Below are 24,266 nucleotides of genomic sequence, written 5' to 3' on the forward strand. Positions count from 1 at the left end.
CAGCACATCCATCCTCACAAATTGTAGTTCTAAGATTATGATATATCTTTTTATGTCCTTATTAGGTGATATTCTTCAGATAAGTGTGTAGAAGTAGCTATAAGAGAGTGGCTAGATGAGCTCATCCTGATATCTTTTGGACTAGCTTGACTTTTATTTTAGGGCTCTAGAAAAGGAGAAGGGGAAGAAAGGAACTTTATTGTTCTTTTGAGAGGTTCTGGAGAGAGGTATTGAGAGCTGTCATTTTCATGGGCCCTCTTTGACCTGTCCGTCTCCCTGATTTTGTCAAGCTCTTAGCCTTGCATTCCCCCATAGAGACTTGTTATGTGTCCAAAAATATTTTCATCCTCTTACTGGGAAGGAAGCGTTAAAGTCTGTTGTGGAACATGGTGATGAAAAGGCAAAGCATATCCTCGAAACTTCCAAATTAATACAGAAGCTTCTCCTTGGACAAGGATTAATTTCAGTCTTACAGTCAAACACCAGACAAGATTTCTCAGATGGCTGTTGAAAATTGTGGAATAGGAACAAGGGAAACTGTTGCCAAGCAGGACTTAAATAATTCTTCCACAAACACCAATACAGAAAACCGCACTTTTCAGGGCCTTTTTGTTTTGTTTCCCAGATGGATCAGAGGATCGTCGGCTCTTGTTGACATTTTAAAAATACCTAAATAAGATTTGGAGACCTGGCTTCTGGTTTTTGGTGCCAGTATTGATTCTCTGTGTCTCTGGAAAAATTACTGGAGCTCAAATCCGGTGCTTGAAAGTTCAGCACTCAAAATCATATTTAGATATAGATGAAAATATTAATTTATGAAAGTGCACTTCATGGGGTTGTCCATTTCCCCACCAACATTGCCAGTAGATTTGTATGCGAGACATCTGTTGAATGTGGCTGTAATGGTAAATACTGGAATTACCTAGACTTGCAATACAAAGGGTATCAATATACAGCCCTCTTTCCTTCAACTTATTAGCCCATAGGCTCTTTACAAAATATTGTACATTGTTGTCGTCTCCCTGTTGTCAAAGTAATTCCATTTATACCTGTATTGTGTATCACATTCTCATCACAGCTGGATCACAAAGGAAGGCTGTTGCAAGGAGTCATACTTCTCAGAGAGAAATCCACAGGCCAGTGATAAATCAGCAGAAAGTCATCCTTATCGCATCTGAGAGAATTGCTCACTTCACGGTGATTCTGGATGCGCTTTTAGGCTGAGCAGTTCTGTCCAATACCACGTTCATGTAAATGGTTCATAGTGTGAGTTAAAGTAAGAAAATGTAGAAAATCCTTCTTGCAGTTTCTGCATTCAGTGATCTCTGCAGGCTTAAGTGGTTCCTTGCACAAAGTTATATGTGTGGCCGTATCAAAGACCATTTTATGGTAAAACTCTCTGTTTTAGAAGGACCGTATGCAAAGGATGATAAAAGATTCTATGCTTTGGCAAATGAAGAAGTACAATGTGGTGTTTGCTTTTGTATTATCCAAAGGAAATTATCACAGCTGACTCTAGCCTTAAATGTGGGACAGAGCGAAGACACTGAACATCCAGACAGGAGTCATGGAATCTGCAGAAAGTAATAGAGTATAAACTTTCTTGAACATAAGGCGGAGCATACATTCTTTCCAGAGCCAACTACAAAGCTGTCATTAAGCAGTCACCATCTTCTATCTAAAACTAACAGGAAGCATCTGCATCTACTTCATTCCAGTGGGCAGAGGTATATGTAGTCTCAGTTTAAGCAATGCATATTAAACAGAAGCACAGGCAGACTGGCTTACTTTCTGCATGTTGGACGAATGGAATTTACATCAAGAAATCTTTTACTTGGAACAGATGGGTTACCCCAAAATTTAGACCTGCCATGACCACAGCTAAGAGAATAGATAAGGGAACTGAGACCAAGGTTGAAATAAAAATAGTTATGTCACAGATCTGCTCTTCTTTGTCTTGCCATTGATTCTGCTCTTAAACAGTGTGTTAAAAGGACACCATCAACTTAAAATCTATTTTCAAAATATAAGTTGAAAGTAGTTTCAGGTAGTACACCTGCCCATGAATTCTCCAGACACAATCATGTTTGTTTTATTAAAAAATTATTCTTCTCTCCCATGTAACTGTGAGAAACATCTGCATGAACAAAAGACAAAATTAACTACACAGAGGAAACTACACAAGATGCTCTTAATGCACAAAGTAAATGTGCTGGAAAAATGTATTTATCAGTGATAGGAACGTCAGATATTACATGTAACAATAGTAGGAAAAATATTTGCAGACAGAAGCATTAATTTTAAAAAGATCTTTTATCAGAGAACAAAATAGAATGGTCAAGGATCCATCTGGTAGTCCCAAACTGGTCTTGCAGGCTGTGCTGTCCCAAATTGGGACAATTTTCAGTATAGCTGCCAGTCAGGCACAGCTTCCCATCATACTAGCTTTAGGAAGGATAAACCTCTAAGAGAATACAGAGGCAGGAGTTAACATCCTGCTGTTAAGAAGAAAGGGTCTATGCCCCAAATTGGATAAAATACATGTATTTATGCAAAGAAAAGGATTTTTGGCCCAGGGAGATTAACATCCTGCAGATTCTTCAATTCTTACAGGGAAGCTTCTAATTAGGTCTGAGTGTCAATTCATTAGAAGTACAAGTGATAACATTGAGCATTGTTGTTCAGTCTGATTTTTTTAACATTCGTCCATGCACTAGGTGCTGATTAATTCCTGGGCAATCAAGGAATGTTTCGTTTGAAAGCCCTCCATGCACTGACAAACTGTGTGAACTTTAAAACATCTTGGAGTATTTTCTATGGGACTCTTCCCCCCCCCCCCCCCTTGCAATCCTCTTCAGCAAAATATTGGATCTGGGGTTACTATTCACAGAAAATCAGTACTGTGCTTTTCACTAAGACAAGATTGCTGTGTGAACGGTTTCAAATACACTTTCAAAAGTTGCAAAGAACTGTCCTCTTCAATTTTTGCTCAGATTGCTACCTGAAAAAGAAACTATGCTGGTTGCACACCTTAGGTTCATCTGCAAGCCATACAAGACACAACTAGCTATTTCAAGGAACTGGAGTTTACTAAACCACTCCAGCCTTTTAATCTGAAGAAATCTAAACTGCAGCTATCTGGACTACCATTCCCACCTTTGCCATACGCTGGACGTTGGATTTGCTGTCATCTTGTGATTGTCTTCAAGTGTGAGGTTTTCCACATTGCAAAAATTAAAAGCTTTACAAATGTATATAGTTTTATATATTGTGTATTTTTTTTCCTCCCAGGAACTGGGCTTTTCTTAGTGATTTACCAGTAATACAGAATTGCTGGGCATGTCTTCATAAGGGAGTAAAATTTTACTTGCCTGTTAATTAGTTTTCCTCTAGGTACAATGTCCAGCAATCAGACTTTCCCTTTTATGATGAACTTCTGTTTTCCACAAAGGAAAATAGATATTTGCGTTCTAGTTGGAAATGTTATGGTTTTAAATTAATTAAAACTACAGTTCCAGAAGAACCATTCATTAGGGGAAAGTGAGGATGTGGGCAAAGCAGGTCCTGTTGGACAGCTCTGAGACTGCTAGGCTCATCTAACCTAATGAAGAATTCTGGGCACTTGATATAAGAAGATATTAACAGGTAAGTACTATTTTTCCAGCTAACAGTTCCCATTAAAATGTGAGTATTCTGCATCAGTGCCTCAAAATGGAAATATATTATGTTGGTTCTAGTCTGCAAAAACATACAGGTATGTATAAATATACAGTTTACATGTTGTTTTTTATAAAAATGTGGAAAATTTAGAATGGAAATTACCAAGGGTACAATTTAGTTTTTCTCCAGTTCTTTTTGCAGAAACCCTTACTTAATATTTGTATCTTCTTATAATTCAGAAATACGTATCCCCATTCTGGGGTTAAATCTTCTTACTGTTTACTTTCACTGCATCTTGGCATAGATTATCCTAAATATTAACAGCCCCCTAGGTGAGTCTTTTCTTGTATCTGAGCCACATCTCACTGTAAAATACAAAGTAAAAGCCTGAAATCTATGTAGATAGATACGTTACATTTGTATTTATTGTTGCTCGTCATAGGCCATGCAAACTTGAGCTGACTTAAGTGAACTCATATAAAGTTTTTAAACTCCTCTGAGCTATGTGTGCTTTTCATGGTTTATGCTGTTTTGTCCCTGACATCACAAGTACTTTCTTTACTGTTGGAGCAGCCTCATGGAAAACCCTTTTAAAACATTCTGTATTTAAGACCATTCTGCTTGCATATTCTACATTTTCTGTTTCTCTTCCACCACTTTTTTTCTGGAATGTTTTTGAAAGTTTTCCGTAGGTGTTGTCTCCTACCTGTGTGTATATATATATATTTTAATTTTTTGTTTTTTGTTTGAACATAATCCTGTCCTGTGGAAGATTCAATCTGAACAGTTGATTAGTTTTCATCTAGAAGTGTGCAGCTCAAAACATACTGTTTTTACAGAACAATCATGGTGAGCTAGGGACTTTTCTGACAATTCCAGCGTTACTGTAGATACAATTGGATATAGGATGAAATTTTTAAGCATTCTTTCTAAGAAATATACCTAAAATAAGCACTTTTATGATCATTCAAGTTAATGTTTGCTGAGTGTGTTGACTAAATTTCCACTACGTGAAAATTTTCCATTTAGAAACTGAAAGGATTCTGTTGTACAGTATGTAGGCTACCAATATCCTTACATCATGAGCTCATTCTGAGCGTTCTCTGCTTTCTTTGAACCGTAGTCAAAATTATGGGCAAAAACTGAAAATTCATTTCTTAAGCATTGTCTCTTCATCCCAGCTCTTGGGTACCCTCTTCAAGATTACAGTAACTTGCTCTGATTTGTCCGCCACCTCTGTTTGAGTTTCTCTGGACTCTGACATGCTCTGAGATTCACCAGTGTGCTCTGAACTTGAGGGGTGTATTTTAGCTGTCTGCAGTGCACTCCAAGATTTACTGATGCAAATACATTTTCTCAAACTCACCCTGAGACTAATTTGATGAGAACTTTATGGATGTCTTCCCAGGCTGTTGATGCAGTTTGAAAGTAACTGGTTGTTTTCAGTAACTGGAGATATTCAGATATTTGTAGACTTGGTTAGACTATTCCTTTATGTATATAGGTATATGCATAGGCAGTGTAAAACCTCTTAAAATAGGGTCATCTGTCTTCTTATTCTCACTGGAAGGAATTTAGAAAATATCAAAACCATGTTCTTGATGAGTATCACACTCGCAAAGATTGTTTTCTGTGCTATCAGTTTCTTATGTAAGTAATTTTCTTTTTCAACAATGAGCAACTGAATCTGAGTGAAGCCTCTGTTTTAGTCTTGCCTCTTGTGAAGCTTATGTTAAGTATTAGTACATGGAACATTTGTATAGTTTTCACTGTCTCTGGACACTGTGCTGCAAGGATGGCTTATTTATTTAAAAGCTTTGTTTCCTTTCAGTGAGACTTAATGGCTTTTTCACTGTCTTCCAGGTTCTCATATTAACTAATATCATGCTGGGTATTTATCTCTTTGGAGCCTAATTATTTTATATTATCCTCAACACGGAATGGAATTCAATTAAATGATCATTTTGGAACGCAGAAAGACAATTACATTTCAAGTAATTATTTTGGATCATGTTGGAGACACCAGCCATCCTTAAAACAAAAACAAAAAACATGAACACTGTTGGAGGAAGTCTTTGACATATATGAACCTATGCTCTTCATTCAATATATTTCCCTATCTCCGTAAGTTATAAAGTTGTACATGTTACAATATATGTGACACAAATTGGTCGCAGTATTTTTTTTACCAATCCCCAGCGTCCTTACTCAGAGAACATGCTCTCTGAGGGATGATTGGTTAAGAATGTTCCATCTTTGCCCTCCTACCTTCCCTTCCCACCAATTGAATCTTCCTTTGAGATTGGAAATAATGCATACAAAAAAATCCCATGCCTACTTTTGGTGCGTTTATATAATTCTATAAAATATGCATTATTAGAAGAAGTGTCTGGCTAAGAGAGGTTCTGACTGTCTGGGTATCCAGTATAAATGCACAGATCAGGACTTGGTAACCAGTCATTTCTAAAGTGTATGAAACTATTTTTATATAAACAGTGATGCACTGTAAGAGGCATACAGATGTACCCAGGTATAACAACACACCTTATCCTGTACTAATGCTTACATATCCATCAAGCTGTGCATAATAAGGTTTGACTTGCATTGGAATTAAATTGGTTACTTGAATTCTGCTGGTTGCTTGTTCTTTCAGTGTCAACTGAATCTTAGAATGAGATTGCAGCCTTAAATGCACAACCTTGTATGTTTTTGATAGTATTTTGTATATTCTTAACATATACTGCCCTTCAAACTTTTGTATTTTTCCTTTCCTTGTCCCTGCCTCTGCTCTGTCATCTCTGCATTTTACCTCCTCCTGCTTCACTGAATATGTTTAGATGTACACAGGAGTCTACGTTGTTTGAAGTGTTATATTTTTAATTGCAGTATTCGTAATTATAATAATAGCTGAAAATTTGCTTCCCCAAATGATCAGCGTTGGAGAAACCAAGAAGTAACTAGTGGATTCAATTTGCATAATTAATTTCTAGCTTAAAACTGTTCTGTAGTTTTGTAAATTTTTAAAATGTATTTTGAAGTACCCATGTCATTGATGATTACTTTGTGATTCACATGGAAGCTAATGTTGCTTATAAATTGTGCAGTCTCTAGAAAGGTCTCTTATGTATTAAGAGTGGGAGCAGTAGTGACCCCTTACACTTAAAATTGCTAACAGTTTGCACTTGTTTAAAACTTTCTGCAAATTTCACTGATCAGGCCGAAAAGGTTTGTACTTGGTCTTTGCCTAAAAACGTTTGTGGAGGGGAGTTTTTGTTTTTGTTGTTTTCTGTTTTGTGAAAGTCAGAATACAAAGAAATTGTATAGACTGTTTTGAATAGTTCTATAGCTGACGTAACTGGGGGTTGAAAGTTGAAGTAGTCAATGAAAATAGCTGCCACCGCGGTGTGACTTTTCCCTGTTGCATAGAAAACTAGTTTTAATGTGAACAAGTTGTGGGCTTTTGAAAATTGAGTACATAGCATACACAGCTGATTTAATAGACTTTCTACTTACTTGTAAAGTGCAAAGGAGGGCAAAAGTAAGATTCCCCAAAGTCTTGTCTTCAGTGGATCTTGCTATGAAGATATTTTGCTGAACTTGTAAGATTCAAATGGATTGAGAGAAGATTCCTGCATACTTTACAGGAGGGAGCCTTGTCCTGATGTATTTTGTAACTGCCTGATATTTGCAGGAGATTGGGAGTCTGTCTACGCTGCAATAAAAGATCCACAACACTCCTGCAGCTGGCCCGGGCCAGCTAACCCTGGCTTGGGCTGTTAGGTTAAAATTGCAATGTAGATGCTCGGGCTTAGGGTGGAGGCCAGGCTCTGGGACCCAATTCCCTTGCAGGATATCAAAGCCCAGGCTCCAGCCTGAGCCAGAATGTCTACACTGCAGTTTTTAGCTCCTCAACCTGAGCCCTTCAAATAACCTGAGTTCCGAGATTCAGTGCCACGCATTTTTTTTATTGCAGTATAGACATACCCTGCATGTCCTCCTGTTCTTGGGACAGGGAGCTTCATGGGTGTCTAGCCAAGCAGTTCCAGTTAATATAATTTAAATGTGGTGTTACTGCTATGTTTACTTCTTTTTTATAAGTCAACGATACTTTGGAGTACTTAGAAAATTATGGTGATGAAATTTTATCATCCAGTTATGTAGTCACAATACAGATTTGCAACTAGATAACAGAACAATCTTGCCATTTTAGTTTCAAAGATTTAATGAGACAGTCTCTATTTAAAATGCCTTTTTTTTTTTTTTTTTTTTTTTTACTTTTAAAAAGTAGAAGTTGTGGAGTTTTGTCATTTAGGATTTGGTATTCATTTAGTGGGATTACTGTGAACAGCTTCTGAAGATGAAATACGTTAAATTTGAACTTTCCACAAAAAGATAAAGAGAAATAGCTAAATGTTTCGTGATTAGTGCTATTGCACTTTCTAAAGTTTCCCTTTATTTGACTCTTTTAGATCATATTGTATTACTAAGCCCCAAGTAGACTTTTAATCTTTTCCTGGGGGCGGATTCTAACTGTCTGTCTCATAATGCAGCTCTAATTAGACTTTAGCTACCAGTCTTCTTTTATGGAACTTTCAGCCAGCAATTGAAGACTTGGGATATAAAATCATAAAGTGATCGTAACACAGTAACGATTGTGATGTGTGTTGGGTTTGTTCTCTTTTTGTTAAAGACCCGCCCTGGACCCAGTTGGAAGTTTGCTAGATGTAATGTTAAAAATATTGCGTTGGTGAAGTCAAAAACAATGAAACCCACTCAAATTCTTTATCCTAGGAAGGCCCTGCAGATGAAAATGTACCGTTCCAACTACAGGTGGCACAGATCCCACATAGGCCAGACTTATTTAAGCCACATTATACAGTAGCATGTTATGCTACCCTAACCTTGCAAGGGTGCTTAAACAGATTTCCTCTTGCTTTCCTGTTCATTAAAGGGCTAGGAACTCTGATAAATTAAGTTGTGGAAACAGCTCTGATTTACCTCCTGACCCCACAGCACTGGGATTGATATGTGAGCCAACATCTGTTAGCTTCTTTAGTAGCTTAATCATTGTGTAATTTATATTTCTGGTTTGTGGCCACGATGCAAAACAAACAAATTGGCAAGACTTTATTTAAGAGTAGGTCTGTCTACCTGCTGACAGCTATCCTACAATGAAAGGATAACCTGCGGAAACCTGTTATTAGTCTTTCTCAGTAAGGCTTCATGTCCTTTGTGTAAAACATTTCATATAGGCATCCTCTTAAATCACTCTTGCTTTGAAGGAATTTTCAGCAACATTAAGGTTAATCTCCTGGAACTACCTGCACTGACTGGGTGAGAATAAACATGATAAAAATGAGCATGATAAAGGGCTGATTAATGATTTACAATTTAGGGCTTCATGACACTGATAAAATAATTACTTTACTTTATTCTCCTCTTCCTCCTCCTCATAGCATGTACATAGTTTTGTACTGAGGAACATTAAAAAATAGTATATTTTATTACTAGGACAGATCCAGTGGAGAATTGCAAAAGACGCTAGAAGTTTCTGAATGGGAAGAATGATAGAAAAGTGAAAAAGGAAAAAGTAATCTCTTCTTGTCATTTTTAATTTGTTCATCTTTTAAATATAAAGGTAGCAGACTATAACAGTCTGTTTTTTAAAGCATTGGATAGGTGCTTGTTTTTACATTGTCTATACAAATCTAAATACTTTGATACATAGAGGTTTCAAGAATTATGCTGAAAAGAGCTTCGGTGTGCAAACACCATAGGATAGGGTTGGATAGTATCAAATAAAATAGTGCGTTAATATAAAAAGATTTGATTAGTCAGTGACTGTGTGAGGGCTTGGGAAGTGGCATTTCTAGTTAGTAGTTAAATGAATTAGAATGTGGTAAAGTTACAAGTAACTCTACATGTGATCAGCCTTTGTCTTTACTACTGTGCGGTATGTAATACGTTTTTTTTGTACTTACTACTTTTTATAATTTTCCTGTCAATTTTGTTGCACTTCCAAAATACACAAGAATCTCCTAATGCAAATTAGAAAATTAAATAAGACAGAGGACTTGAGAAACGTCTCTAGCAACTTCTGCCTATGGAAATGAGGGTTCCGATATCCTTTATAGCATGTAGAATGGCTGTTTTTTACAGTTTCGATTTAAAAGTACAAAATGTCACAACTTTGCACATGTGATTTAAATAAAAAATTTGAATGTACATCATATTGTATGTCAAGAAAATAAGTGTGTTCTCAGAAGTCCTACTTAAGAATAAAATTAGATAATTCTAGAGGATCTCAAGGCCCATAGCAGCTAGCTGAACATGGATTCCTTTAGCTCACTGGTCCCTAAACTTTTTACATCACGTTTCGCCGCCCCCCCCCCCCCCTTTACCCCTGTCCACGACCTCTTCTCCCCCCGGAGCTGAGCACAGGAGCAGGGACACAGCTCTGGGAAGAGAGCCCACAGACAGGGGTAAGGGGGCTGAGGTTGGGGGTGGGAGCAGAGCCTCAGCCTGGGTCTGGGGGTGGGAGTGGCGCTTCAGCTGGGACTACAGCTGGGGGCAGGAGGGGAGCCTCAGCCGGGGTCAGGAATGGAGCAAGGTGATCCTCCCTGAACTTCCCTAGGTGGGTGCGTCCCAGAGTTTTGGGACCTCTGCTTTAGCTTAATTTGCTCCATTTCTGTTGATGTTCTTCCTATGTCTGCTTTGACTCACATCTGTTTAAAATATAGAGTTTTTAAAGATGTATTTCTCATCGGATCCTATACAGATACACACTTTATTTAAGTAAAGAATGCTGTTTAAACACAGACAAATGAAGAGTCTTAAGAAATACAGACTGTATGAATAAGCAAATAGATGCAAGATCTATGGTGGCCCAGTTATAAAAGTCTCAGATTGGTAGATTGAGCATTCTATGTGTGTTCTACTATGTTTTCCTCATCAGAAGCCTGAAACAAAACACAAACTATGGTGAAAAGACAGCAGACATCAATTGAATTTACATTATTCATTTTGATACAGAAGTAGACAAAATATTCTCTTAATAGTCTTAAGTCTGGATTCTTGTTGAAATACATTATTCTGAAATAGGTTTTCAGGACCTGATTATAGTGGAAAGATTCCCATTGACTCAGTGGACATTGGATAGGGCCCTTAATTAATCACCACTGCTGGTTACTTTGAGCATTGAATGGCTATTTTCAGTACTTCTTGTCTTGCAATTTACAGATTTTAAGTACATTAAACTTTTATAAAGATGAGTTTTCTGTTGATATTTTCATTTTTAAGATTCTGCAAATTTTGTAACACTTTTTTTATTCCTTGGTTCCAACCATGCACTCAAGATTAACTATCCAATGCAGTACTTATTGAAGTATGACACACTGGGAATATTTTTTTGATGTGCCATTGTGCATATCTTGTAATATAATCTTTATCTTTTTCCTGTTACCTGTAATTAACTTCCTGTTTCTTAACATCTGGACTACACAAACTTTGCCTGATCTTTCATTTTTGAAAATGAAACATTTTATTTTTTCTTTTACTCACATCACAGTCACTTACCAGATGCGGAACAAAAATTATGTAAACATATGTATATAGACTTGTATAAAAACAAAATGCAGTTTAAAATTCGGTGTAATGTATACCACTCGTTTACATTACAGGCCTATCAAATGGTTTTGGAGATGGAAGTAAAGAGAGAGAGTTAGATGATGCTCCAGGAAGAAAAGTTGAACCTCGTCGCCGCTGTGCATCTGAATCTAGCATATCCTCCAGTAACAGCTTTTTATGTAATTCAAGGTAAAAATCTGACACTTTTTTTTGCCCTTTTAAAATTTTTAAGTTTTAAATAAAGAACTATAATCATGCACCAGCAGACTAAAAAGTATGCCCTAAACTAGAGCAACAACACATACATGTCTGGTTTTAAAAAAAATGTTTAAATTCTCATTTTTAGGTTTCAAAATTAACACAACATTGAGGTTCATATCTTTTGAAATCATTTCAGGCTTCCTGCAAAATCAGAACCCAGCACTGCCTCAGTTTACACGAAATTCATGTTTTGTAGGTTATCACAACCATTAGGGCTAGAAACTTTTTTTTTTCCCCCTATTAATGAAGGCATATATTCTGGAGTCCAGTTTTGCAGCAGGGGGTGAATTACATAGCAAATTCCGTGGCCATAGAACCAGGGAGTAATTCATGCAGTGATACAGTTCTTAATTGCATTTCTTGAATGGTTGTCCATATGAATCCACTCTCCAAAAAAGGAGGGAAGGTGAGAAACGAATCTCTTGTTAAGGGTTCCTGAATAAGAAAAAAGAAATGAAAGGGCAATTGGGCTGCACCCGCATTTGTGCACTTATGTCCTAGAGCAAGAGGGTAGGGTGGGTGAACATGGGGCTTCACTTGAGTCTTGAAAGCTTGCTTGAAAGTTCCAGGCTTGTTCACCAATGGTGCGTATCTCCCGTGAATGTGACTTGATATGGCAGTCATCGGGAAGAACCAGAGTTGCTTTAATAAGTAACCATTTTTCTGCTGTGTACTCTTAAATTCACCATCAATGTTGGACTGCTTAAGAGGATAGCATTAACATATTCATGCCCCAAAATTTGATTTGCATAGCATAAGGAAAATTTCATATTGCATTCCTTGAGGATGAGTGATGTATTGTGAATGCAGTGCAAAATAATTTCTGGTCAAATTGCTTAAATCTTTTAAAGTGAAAATACAGGAGTGTGCAAAATTTATCCATGGGAAAATATCTATAGTTCAGTGATGTTTCTGAACATCACTTTTTGGGGCGGGTGGAGGAGAAGGAATTCTTATTCTCTAGTTAGATCTTTTGCTTATTAGTACAAGTTGAATCAATCAATTTGTACATGTTGTCCAGCTATACTGAAAGAAAAGACTTGATGTGGTTTTAATCAGGCTGCAACCTTATTATTAAATGTTGAGGACTACCTGGCAGATAAGAGTGTACAGTGCAGGTAACTCCATGATCACTCAATATGTACCTGGGAGGCTTCTGCCAGCCCCCTTCCATCCAGGTCCTCCAGCCAATCCATTGCTGAGACCTTACTACCTCCACCCCCCGGAATGAGGGTTAAGGTGAGCTATAAGGAAGAGGGGTTGGCTCCTGCTATGCCAGTCATAGGAGCCCCAAATCCCCTCCTCCCCTTTAACAAACACCTCCTTTTTAAGTCCTTTACCAACCCATTTATCTGGTCATTGTACTCAATAAGGAAGGGATTCCTGCACTGGACACCCGCCCCACACTTACATAATGAGTTGCGGCATCAGAACCTAACTCCTGTCCCTACTCACCATAATAAAGTTCTTCCTGAACCGCTGTGAGGAAGGTGAAAAACCCCCTACTCCACCTAGGCCAATCTGGTGGTAGGGAAAAATTTCTTCCCAGCCCCTCTAGAAAGGAGCAGCTAGTGCAATGCCCAAAGCAGGTCCTGACCAAACCTGGTATTTGCCACCTCCAAGAGACGGGAAGGTGGGTGCTGCTCCACCTGGTCTGTGGAAAAGGGTCTTCTCCCACTAGGCTTGCCCCTTTTCAACTCCCCAGCCTTTCCAATCCCTGGAGGATGAGTGCTCTTTTGCAGCAGCCTGTGAGCCACTCTCCCACCCTCTGCCCATAAAGCGTGATTTCCTATCTGCCAGCAAGCTGGACAACAGCCCTCCCCGCTTAAGGTGGGTTCGGTCATTCTGTGAAATGCAGTAGAATTTACTACTCACCTTCAGGTAACTGTAGTGACATATGAGTACTATATCTTAAATTCCAAACATTTTGACAGAAGGGAGTGGAGGGAAGTGAGCATACTAGTTTTCCAGTAACATCTAATAATTATACCTCTGCAGTTTTAGCTTGCCAAAGTGTGGTAAAGGCAAACCAGCGCTTATACGAAGACACACCTTGGAAGACCGAAGTGAGTTGATATCATGTATTGAAAATGGAAACTACGCAAAAGCAGCAAGAATTGCAGCTGGTAACTATAATAATTGTATTCTTAAAGTACACTGTTAGGGGGCTTATTCCTTTACCCACTTATTTCCCTGGTCCTTCTCGTATGAACAGAGAGCAACAATACCCGAAGTCCAAAGGTGCAGACAATTCGATGTTTATTGGGGTGAACTTCCAGCAAGAATGATTCCAGTTTCTTTCCTTAGTGTCCTCCTTCACAGCTCTGGCACCACAGAGCCTTACCTGTGTCCCTGTTCCCATTTCTGCCCTTTGCAAAACATGATTCCAGTTCCCCACCCCCATTCCCTGTTTCCATTTCCCCCTTTAGCAAAACATGATTCCAGTTTCCCCACCCCCATTCCCTGTTCCCATTTCCCCCACCCACCCACTCACTTCCTGATTGACTGCAGACTATATAGTAAAACTTGAGTTCTGCTTAGCTATACCTTAACCAATCATTTTACTGAAATTTAACTAGCCAATCCTAACATATTGTAACATGATTATTTAACCAATTATATCCCACCACCTTAATTAGTTTACACCCAGCAAAATTAATTATACAGCAGACAAAAACAATCACAGAAGCAGACAGAGATTATACAGACAAACAACAGGGAAATGGGGACTACAGTGATAGAACAACAAAGAAATGAGGATTTCACATCCCAGCTATTGATAAGTGAGTTCTTGCCAGACAGGATGCTATCAAACTAAGTTTCCTTTTACATCTTCTAGGCACTTCCCTTTCTCTGGAGGCAATAGGCATTATCAGGACAGGATTGTATTCCTAACAGCCCAATAGCACCTTATCTCAATGTGACTAGTTTGGAATGTGAGGATGTGACCATTCGCTTCCCAGCTTATGGCTGCCTCTGCTGCTTAGTCAAATATCTTAGCCTAACCACAGGGCCTCAGACTGTCATAGTAAGAGAAGGACCTTACACTGGCGGACAGTGATTTTGATTCTTTCTTTTATACCTCTATAACTAGCTAAGTGATAAGAATACAGCTAAATTTTTAGAGTGTAGGCCTTTATAGACAGGCCTGAATATCTGTATCCTAACACACACTATTATAAGTGTGTATTTTGCCAAGCTGCTTAGGGCCAGATTTTGACATCTTTATTTGCATTATATAGTATCTCACTCAACAAGTAACCTGTTGATTTCACTGGCACTGTTCCTAAAGTTAGGGTGTAGGAATCTGACCAATAAAAACTTACTAATTTTGTTTTGGACTATTTAACTTTTAAATATGTTTTTAAAAGAAATTAGTCTCTTTGAAGTAAATAAGGCTACTCAAATAATGCAAGCACAGTTTGGTTCAAAATCTTATCTACAATTGTATTCCATCATCAGGCATATAAAATATTCAGTGCATAATTAATTAATATTTGCATCTGTCTCTCTTTGATGTGCTTATTTTTATATAAACTTGTGTCATGGTGAAAACCACATAAATAAGTGAAGTGAAAAGACAGAATTGTAGCACAAGCTGTAAGTAATGTTCCATTACTTTAATTATTTGATTGGGGGGCTTAATGGCATTTGCTATACTTGATGGCAGAATGGTATTTCACACGTATTAGAGTTCTACAGATTTATATGTTCAACAGATTCATGCAGAACAAAATAACTCAGTAGTCTGAGGAAATACTAGGTCTGGTGATGGCATAAACATCTAACAGGTATAATAGGTTGTGAAAAATGGATGGATAATTTTTTCTTCATCAGTTTCCTTATTTTTCATGTTATTACATGGCTTATCCTTTCCTTTCTATCTCTTCCTCCCTCAACCCCAGAGCTTCTCTACTTCAACAGCTACTGGTGTGCAGTTCTACATTTAGTTTTTTCATTTTTGAGTTGTTTTTCACTAGCTCTCTTCCCTTCACACCCAGCTCTTAGTTGGGTGTTGCTTGCTCCTCCCACTGTCTCTGTTCTAATGTGCTGGTTAGCTGTGCTGAAATAACTCGGAGGCAAATGCCGTTTAATAGAGCCAGAATAAATACTGAATTGGTATTTATTGCTGCATTTTCTCTGACATGAGGTGATTTCAACATCCTTTACCAATCAATGTCTTTGGTACCTTATGGAAGCTAGATAGAGAGGGAGATGTAGTGAAATGTCCAGTTTCCATCCAGTGAATTACAACAAAAGTTAACTCTGAGGCCATGGTTTAACTACCCACTGTATGCTACAGTTCAGTACAAAAAAGTTATATTTTAACTTTCATTATGTAGGACCGAGGTTTTCAAAAGTGACCAGCGATTTTGGCATGTCTCATTTTTGGCCAGAACTGTGGTGCCTTCCCGGTCCTGATTTTTCAGAGGGTTTGTGCTCATCTTTTTCTGAAAATGGGACACGTTTAAGGCATCTCAAGTTGGACATCCAGTGTCACTTGTGCAAATGCTGACCTAAATGCACAAAATAGAAATAATGGCTCCCACAGAAACCTTAATGGAGGCAAAGTGCATTCATTGTATTTTTTTAAAAATAGCTTATGTTGTTTTAACAGCTTCAGAACTGCCTAGAGTATGTAGTACATGGAGTAAAATGAACCTCAAGTGCTACCTCAAAACCCCCAGTACAGTATTTTGAAATGCTGAAATTCTAGTCTTTTTACATTGATCTATATGTGTAACTGTAATAAAAAGTGGCGTATTTCAGTGTACGCATACAACACGCACACAGATGATGGAAGTAGATTATGGACCCAATTAAAGTATATTCTGATTCTAGAGATTTTACCAAGTCTAGTAGTATCCCTCACCTTGAGTAAAGGGAATACCTTTGAAACGATTACTCTTTCTAAAATCAAAATAAACTTTAAGTGTACCGTCTGCTTGAATGTAGAATACCAGTGCATTCCATTTATAAAAGAATCAACTGCATATAGTGATCAAAACCACTGGGACAAAATCATTCCTGTACTCCACTTGTAAGAATCAATGGCTTAGAAGAATCAAATCATCTGAAATGGATGTGATTCTTATAAAAGGAGTGCACTGTGTGTGTGTATATGTGTGTGTATATATATTATGGAGGGCACTTATCATGGCTATGTAGTTAAGGTTGTGTTGAGTTTTGCAAATTTATTTATATATTACACACAAACTATTCTAGGAGAACATTATTAAGGTTGCCAAGTAAAGTTAGGAAGTGCCAGAATTAAGACTGCTTGTGCAACCTTAATTTGACCCATTGTGTCTGCGTCTTTAATAACACGTTCACTTACTATTTTGTTTGACAGAACTCCTGCCTCATTCAATGGACAGGACAGATAGCACTCAATAAATGAGCAGCTATTCAATATTTTATATTTTCCTCATTATTCAGTGTGGGGCCTCATGCCTTATTCACTGCAGCATATTCAAACCCTGCTCTGAAGACAGAATTTCTCATTTCCTCAAGGGCTTTTCTATGTCACTCATCACAGTACTATGAGTTCTTCACAAACATTGAATAAATGTATTTTCAGACGTCTCTGAGGTGAGAGGATGGTGTCATCCACATTTTATAGATTAAGGGCACAGAAAGATTAAGGGCAAGTATCCACTAATTTTGGGTATCCAATTTGAGATGACTAGAAAACAGATTTTTCACAGTACTTAGTATTATTTAGCACTTTATATGCTAAAAGCACTGCTCTTCAGTTGCAGCTGAGAGTGCTCATTACTTCTGCAAATCAGGCCCCAGGGTATCAAGTTAGGCACCCAGAAAATGAAAAGTTGGGTTGAAGTGACTTGCGCAGCATATCATAGGAACTCTGTAGCAGAGGCAAGGATGGAATCCCATTATCTAGGGAAGCATTCGACTGCCTTAACCATCCTTTCTCTTCTTTGCAGTTCTCTGCCTCATTCACTATGTGCCTTTCCATTTGCAGAAAGAGGGAGACCTGGCACTCATCTGCATAGAGTGTGTCAAGTTGTAGCCCCTCTTCCAGCTCCTGTAGAACTTCTTACTGAGGTTCTGGCTGCACTTCTCCCTGCACCTCCTGATCCTGGGACACCTGTCCATGGCCCCACAAAGTTGTAGGACCTCCTTATCAGACTTCTCCTGTTGCTGGCCAAGACATGTGTACATCATACCAGGAAGAGGAAGTTTGACAGTGGAATATTCTATTTCCTTTACCTTGTTCTGTCACTCCTCAAAGCAGAGTTCCTCTGGGTGGTGTCCACTGACTCCTCAGATGCCTTTGAGGAGCAGTGGGTGCTGTCAGGGGTGTTCTGCCCAGTATTCCCTTCCAGTTACCTGATTTTTGCCCTGTGACTTTCACTCCCATCCCTGTTTTTTCATTTGTTGTCCCCAGTATTCACTTGTAGCCCAGGTTTACTGCCCTCTCTCCCCTCCTGGCTAAGATAAAGGGTCTTTAGCTGTTGGCAGGCTTAGGCCTATTGTTTTCCTGGAACCACAGTAGATGCACCACCTAACTTCTGCAACAAATGAGACAGCAGTCCTACATACAGCAGCCTCCTTTGCTACACAAACCTGATTCATACTCGGAGCAGATCCATCCTGTGCACTGAATAAGGCAGAATAATGTGGAAAAAAATTGTTTGTGATCATGTTAGTTAATGCCTATACCATGCATGCACACAAAAGGACTGAACTCAAGTTGCACAGGCAATCTTAATTCTTGGATTTCCAAGCTTTTGCCTGACTTTGCAGTCTTAATAATGTTCTGTTAACATTGTTTTATGTGTGTGTATATCCTAGGTTTTTAAAAAGCAAACTGAGAAATTCCATCATGTGACATATTGATATCATTGATAGCATTGTTCATCAGCAGGATTGGAATCTTAAACTCCATCACCCAGACTGCTTCCACTTGAGCTAACAGAGTAACTGATTGCAGTAATGGGTTGTCTTCCTTTATGTGGACCCACACTAGAGGGGGATGGGACACACTTTGCCAGTGGATTTCATAGTTATTTGGTGACAGAAGAGGAATGGTGAGACTCTCGGAATCTTGGGTTGCATTCCAGGCTCTGGAGGGCTGTGTGCTCTAGTGAACACAGACTCTTTAGCCCAGTCTCACAAACTTGATCCCTTCTACCCCATCTCCTCCAACCTCTCCCAGTCCTCCTCCTGTCTCCCTTCCCCACTCACAGTTCCTTTTCCCAGTCCCTTTTTCTTTGCCTACCCAGGCCCAGGCTACACTTCTTTATCTTCTCATCCCAGTCCCAATCTCCTTGCTCAGCCAGTCCCAGTTCCCACTCTCCTATCCCAACTCCTTATCCCTGTCTCCTTGCTCAGACAGTCTAATCCCCCCCACTTCCTGGCTCTTCATCTGATTTCTCTCTCCCTGCTCTCTCTGTCTCACCACCACACTGCCTTCCAGTCCTAGCCCTGTTCTACACTGGGGGGTTGGGGGGGGGTCGATCTAAGTTACGCAACTTCAGTTACATGAATAACGTAGCTGAAGTCAACGTACTTAGATCAACTTACCATGGTGTCTTCACCGCAGTGAGTCGACTGCTACCGCTCCCCCGGCGACCTGCCTGCGCCTCTCGCAGCGCTGAAGTACAGGAGTCGACGGGAGAGCGCTTGGGGGTTGATTTATCGCATCTAGACTAGACGCGATAAATCAATCCCTGCTGGATCAATTGCTGCCCGCCGATCCGATGGGTAGTGAAAACATATCCCTAGTCTTCCTCCCCAGGTTTCTCATCCAGTCTCAGTCTTCCCCACTTGGCTCCTTGTCCTTGCCTGCCAACACCCACCCTCAGATTCCTAGTCCCAGTCCCTCCCCATCCATTCCTCCCAGTTCAGCTTTTTGGCTCCTCTGCATTCGAATCATTCAGCTTCCTCCGCGCTGCCTGTGTGCCACGGGAAGTCACTGAGAGCACGGGAGAGTCAGGTCTCCACTAAGAACTGAGAGAGGTTCAAGCATGCTTAGTGAGTACTGACTCTAAGGAGATTTTTAGCTGCTTAAATTAAAGTCCCTACTGAGCATGGGCAAACTGTGGGTTTTTTCCCCAGAGGCTTGTAACTTGGCTAAATGTGGGTGGATTTTCACTGGGACGGCAAAAGGCACATCCCTGACATCAAGGCCACCTCCTGTCAAATTTAGAGTCCTTGCGCCACAGTAATAGAGCTTTTCAAAGACAAGGTCACCAAGAATATTTTAACATAAGCAAAACTATGTATTTTTCCCTAGCCTTTGTCTCAGAAATGGCTAAACCATTTTAACTGAAACTTTCAAAAAAAAATTCAGCCTGAGGAAGATATGCGGCATGTAGAATTTCAGCCTAGTCGCTTAAAGCACAGCGGCAGTCCAAAAAAAACCAACAAAAAAACAAAAACCAACAATGTTAAGAATCATTAGGAAAGGGATAGATCATGAGACAGAAAATATAATAATACCTCTATATAAATCCATGGTATGCCCACATGTTGAATACTGCATGCGGATCTGGTCGTCCCATCTCAAAAAAAGTTGTTTTGGAATTGGGAAAGGTACAGAGAAGGGCAACAAAAATGATTAGGGGTATGGAGAGATTAAAAAGAGTGAGACTTTTCAGGTTGGAAAAGAGACGAGTAAGGCATATGATAGTGGTCTATTAAAATCTTGACTGTTATGGAGAAGTGATTAAGGAAATGCTGTTTACTCCTTCAAATAACACAAGAACTAGGGGTCACCCAATGAAATTAATATGCAGCAGATGTAAAACAAAAGGAGGTACTACTTCACACAACACAGTCAACTGTGGAACTCTTTCCCAGGGAATGTTGTGAAGGCCAAAACTATAACAGGGTTCAAAAAGGAAATAGATAAATTCATGGAGGATAGGTCCATCAATGGCTATTAGCCAGGATGGTTAGGGATCCAACACCAAGTGAGTGTCCCTAGCCTCTTTGCCAGAAGCTGGGAGTGGATGGCGGGATGGGATCACTTGATGATTACCTGTTCTGTTCATTCCCACTGAATCACCTGGCATTGGCCACTGTCGGAAGACAGGATACTGGGCTAGATGGACAATTGGTCTGACCCAGTATAGCTGTCCTTATGTTCTTAAGTTTGGCAAAGTTATAATGAACTGAAAATAGGGTCTAATAATGGGACGTGTCGAGCAACCTTAATAATCAGTGGTGCCACCAGCTCCACCTAGAACATGCAAATGGTTTGTGAATATATAGTATGTTATATTTTAAAATTAACCTCCAAATTCATTATTAATGAGTTGGTTTAAACTTTACAAAACTTGAATTCCTCATTTAGGACTGTGCAGATACCAAGCTTGAAGCTATAAATCAAAGCTGGTATCTGTCTCAACCATAGCTGTAGGACCCTTCAGACTCTCTCTGTTTTTTTTTTTCAGTTCACAGGAGTATTTTTATTTATATCTTTTGACAACAGATTTCAGATTTTCTAGCAGTGTAAGGTGGCATGACTATTAGCACAACAGGAGTAAATGCAGTTCCTCTTCTAGACTGGGGTAATCAGAATTTTTTCTTGTGGTAAGAGAAAATTACTGACTGTGCATTTTTGTATAGCATCCCAGTCACCAAAGTAGGTAAGTGCTTATTAAAGGAAGTATTATCCATGAGATTTCACTGTTGGTCACATGTCTTGAGAATTCTCTCTGAGGGAGACTTGCCACATTCCACATGCATGCAACAAAAGCATATACACCTTCTTAGCTTTAAATCATTTCCTTTTCTTTTATGTTGACTTTGCAGCTGAGAGAAATGTAAGTTTCTTTACTGTTTTCCTTGTGTTAGCTTATTCTGAATAAAGATCCTGTACTGTTCTTCGCATAAGTTTAAATACATCTAGCTCCTGTATCTGTAGTATTTTGGATCCTAATGAAGCTCAAGATGGAATTAAGAGACCAGAGCAATAGAGAATGTACCTAAATCAGTTTATCTGTCAATCATGCTGGAAATGATTGTTGACAGTGTTGTTAGATTTGAGATCTTGCCAAAATTCTTCACTTGGAATTAGCACAGCTCTTTCCGTAATATTCTTGAATATCTTCTTTCCTTAACCAAGCTCTTAAAAGGGTAGTTTGATATCATCAGAACCCTAAGATGTATGTCTATCCTTATTGTTCCCTTGTCACTTATGTATTGAAGAATATTGTATGGTTTTGATAAAGAAAGTGTTAGATTGTATAAAATTTTCTTAATACTTCTTTTTCTCATGTCTCAAAAAAATCTACAGAAGTTACATGTGAAGAAAATAAATGAGAAGATTTTTTATTTTCCCCGAAGGCTGAACGGTTTAGTATTAAAAAGTAGAATTGTGCCATCAAGAATAAATCAGTATAATGCAATCCTGTTGATCAAAGGCCTGAACCAAAGCCCTTTTGAAGTCAGTGGTGAGACTCCCATTGACTTCAGTGGGCTTTGGATCAGGCCTTTAAAACTGCTGGGAAAACTGTCTTGGGTTCTGCTTTTTTTGCTTACATTGATACTGTAATAAATCATATTTCACAGTTGTGCTCTTTGTTCTTTAAAACTTCTGACATCCTGGCCATGATGTGGTGATGAGTAGATGACAGGGAGATTTATCAGTAGAGCCAGTGTTTACAAATTTGAGTGCCAAAAGTTAGTTCCAAAAAATCAGGCCACTTATTTGAGTAAGTACTGAGTGTCCACACCTTTGAAAATGAAATATAATGGATTTAGATGCCCACGTTTGAAAATTTTGTTCAAGAAAACGATTACAACTTTTCTGTGCTAAAAGTATATATTATTCTCTGACTTTCTACAGCATCTCCTGGGTACTTTCTAGTACTCAGAAAATAAACCACAATCCTTAGGAATTTTACAACAACCTTTTTGATCTGTACTGGGTGGGAAACATGTTCTTGTTGTTGTTTTCACTAGAAGCATTACCCATTTCAAATCCGAAGAATGTATTTTTCCTTCACATGTAAAAAAAAATTCTTCTATTCAGTATGGCCCTATTACCTGAAAATTGAAAATTACTGTAATTTCTCATAATTTTTTTGGTGCTCTTGCCAGAGTTTCATCTGCTACAACCATCAGGGTCCCAACCATCCCTGGAGCTCTGAGCCTCTTAATTTCCTTCTAGTACTCTGAGCCCCATCCTACTTCCCCACAAAAGAGATATGTGCGTCCCTCACTCCCCATTCTCTGTTCCCACCCTCATCCCTGTAGATCTTTATGGGCCACATCTTCTCTCTGGTCTCTGACTGCCTTGTGTCCTGCAGTCAGTTTGTGTTTTCCTTCCTTCCAGTGGTGGTTACCAAGGAGGAGAAGGGGAACTGAGAGAACAGATGGAGGTAGCTTTATTCAGCCTCAGATGCTTACTGTGCTGCCTGCTGTGGAGAAATAAGCACTGCAGCAACTTTATTCTGTCCTGTAGCATGTTCAGGGCTTTGGTGGTAGAGAAAGGAGTTTTGACAGCTGCCCCAGGGAAAGGCGAGACAGAAGGGATCAATGGAGGATGAAAAAAGCTGAGGAGAAGAACAGCGGAGAGGATCTACTCTTGAGTTTGATCTCTTGCAAATCAAAAGGCTGGTATGCCATGTAAATGGCAGAACAGTGGTCCTAAATTATCAAATCCCAACCATGCTTCTCATTGTTCCAACAGGGGTTGATTTATACCTGAGATTTGAAGATCCAATGTTGTAAATCACAATAGCCACTAACTTGTTGGGTGACACTGGGCTAGTAATTATGGCCAAGATTTTGAGAAGTAACTAGTGATTTTTGGGTGCCCAATTTAAGACAAGCTAAAGATGTCTGATTATCAGAACGTGCTGAGCTCCCACCTTCTGAAAACATGGCCCTTTAAGACAGTGAGGCACCTATAAGCTAGTCACCTGTGAAAATCTTGGCCTTTATCCTTCTGCGTTTTAGTTAATCCATCTGTAACATACTAGCATACCTCACAGAAATGTTGTGGGTCTTATGATTTTAGTGTACTTTGATATCCTGAGATGAAAGATGCTGTGTGGGTGCAGAGTATTAGCAGTAATAATTATGGTGAGATAGGGGCTGATAAAATGGCCCATAGTGAAGAGTTGCAGAGGGGTAACCCAAGCTCTGAATCTTTACATTACTAATATTTAATTATGGTTTTTCTTAGAAGTTGGACATAGCAGTATGTGGATTTCAACTGATGCTGCAACATCTGTTCTTGAGCCTCTAAAAGTAGTGTGGGCCAAATGCAGTGGATATCCCTCCTATCCAGCACTGGTGAGTGTACAGCATACCACCAGTATTACACTGAAACTTTTTCACTATTTCCAAATGGACCCATAAAATCTAATGCAGAGTGGAGCAAAAGTGAATGTTCACTTTACCTTACGTATAATACTTTCCATGAAACTTCAGGACACAGAGTCCGTACAATGGTAGACAATGACACCATGGGCTAATAGTGAGCCACCATAAATGCATCCGATAGGATTCAGAATACCTGTTTTGTAAGCAAAATAGACCAACCAGCGTGTTTTGTACAAGAGAATATTGCATTGTTTATAAGAAGGCAAATTAGAATAAACATCAGGCTGACTTTTTATCAGTACAGGAACTTTATGCTATTGTCTGCTGCAAAACAAATGTAAGAAAAGTCTATTTCTGTAGCTCCTTTGGCTTATACACCTCCTCCTCCTCCTCCCCCCAGATCTGCCAGAACT

General features: G+C 39.0%; 1 protein-coding gene across 6 annotated transcripts in view; it reads left to right on the forward strand.

Annotated features, from left to right (window-relative positions):
* Positions 1–24,266, forward strand: part of BRD1 (bromodomain containing 1) — a 109,936-nt gene that overhangs the window by 77,323 nt on the left and 8,347 nt on the right. For 5 of the 6 annotated variants that reach the window (XM_074942393.1, XM_074942394.1, XM_074942395.1 and 2 more), the window contains 3 exons: positions 11,340–11,475; positions 13,546–13,673; positions 23,714–23,823. In XM_074942393.1, the coding sequence (XP_074798494.1) occupies positions 11,340–11,475; positions 13,546–13,673; positions 23,714–23,823 (374 nt within the window). The remainder of the gene's footprint in view (positions 1–11,339; positions 11,476–13,545; positions 13,674–23,713; positions 23,824–24,266) is intronic. The other variant, XM_074942396.1, reaches the window with a different exon arrangement.

Source organism: Natator depressus, chromosome 1 (genome assembly GCF_965152275.1).
Source record: "Natator depressus isolate rNatDep1 chromosome 1, rNatDep2.hap1, whole genome shotgun sequence".
Lineage (NCBI taxonomy): Eukaryota > Metazoa > Chordata > Testudines > Cheloniidae > Natator > Natator depressus.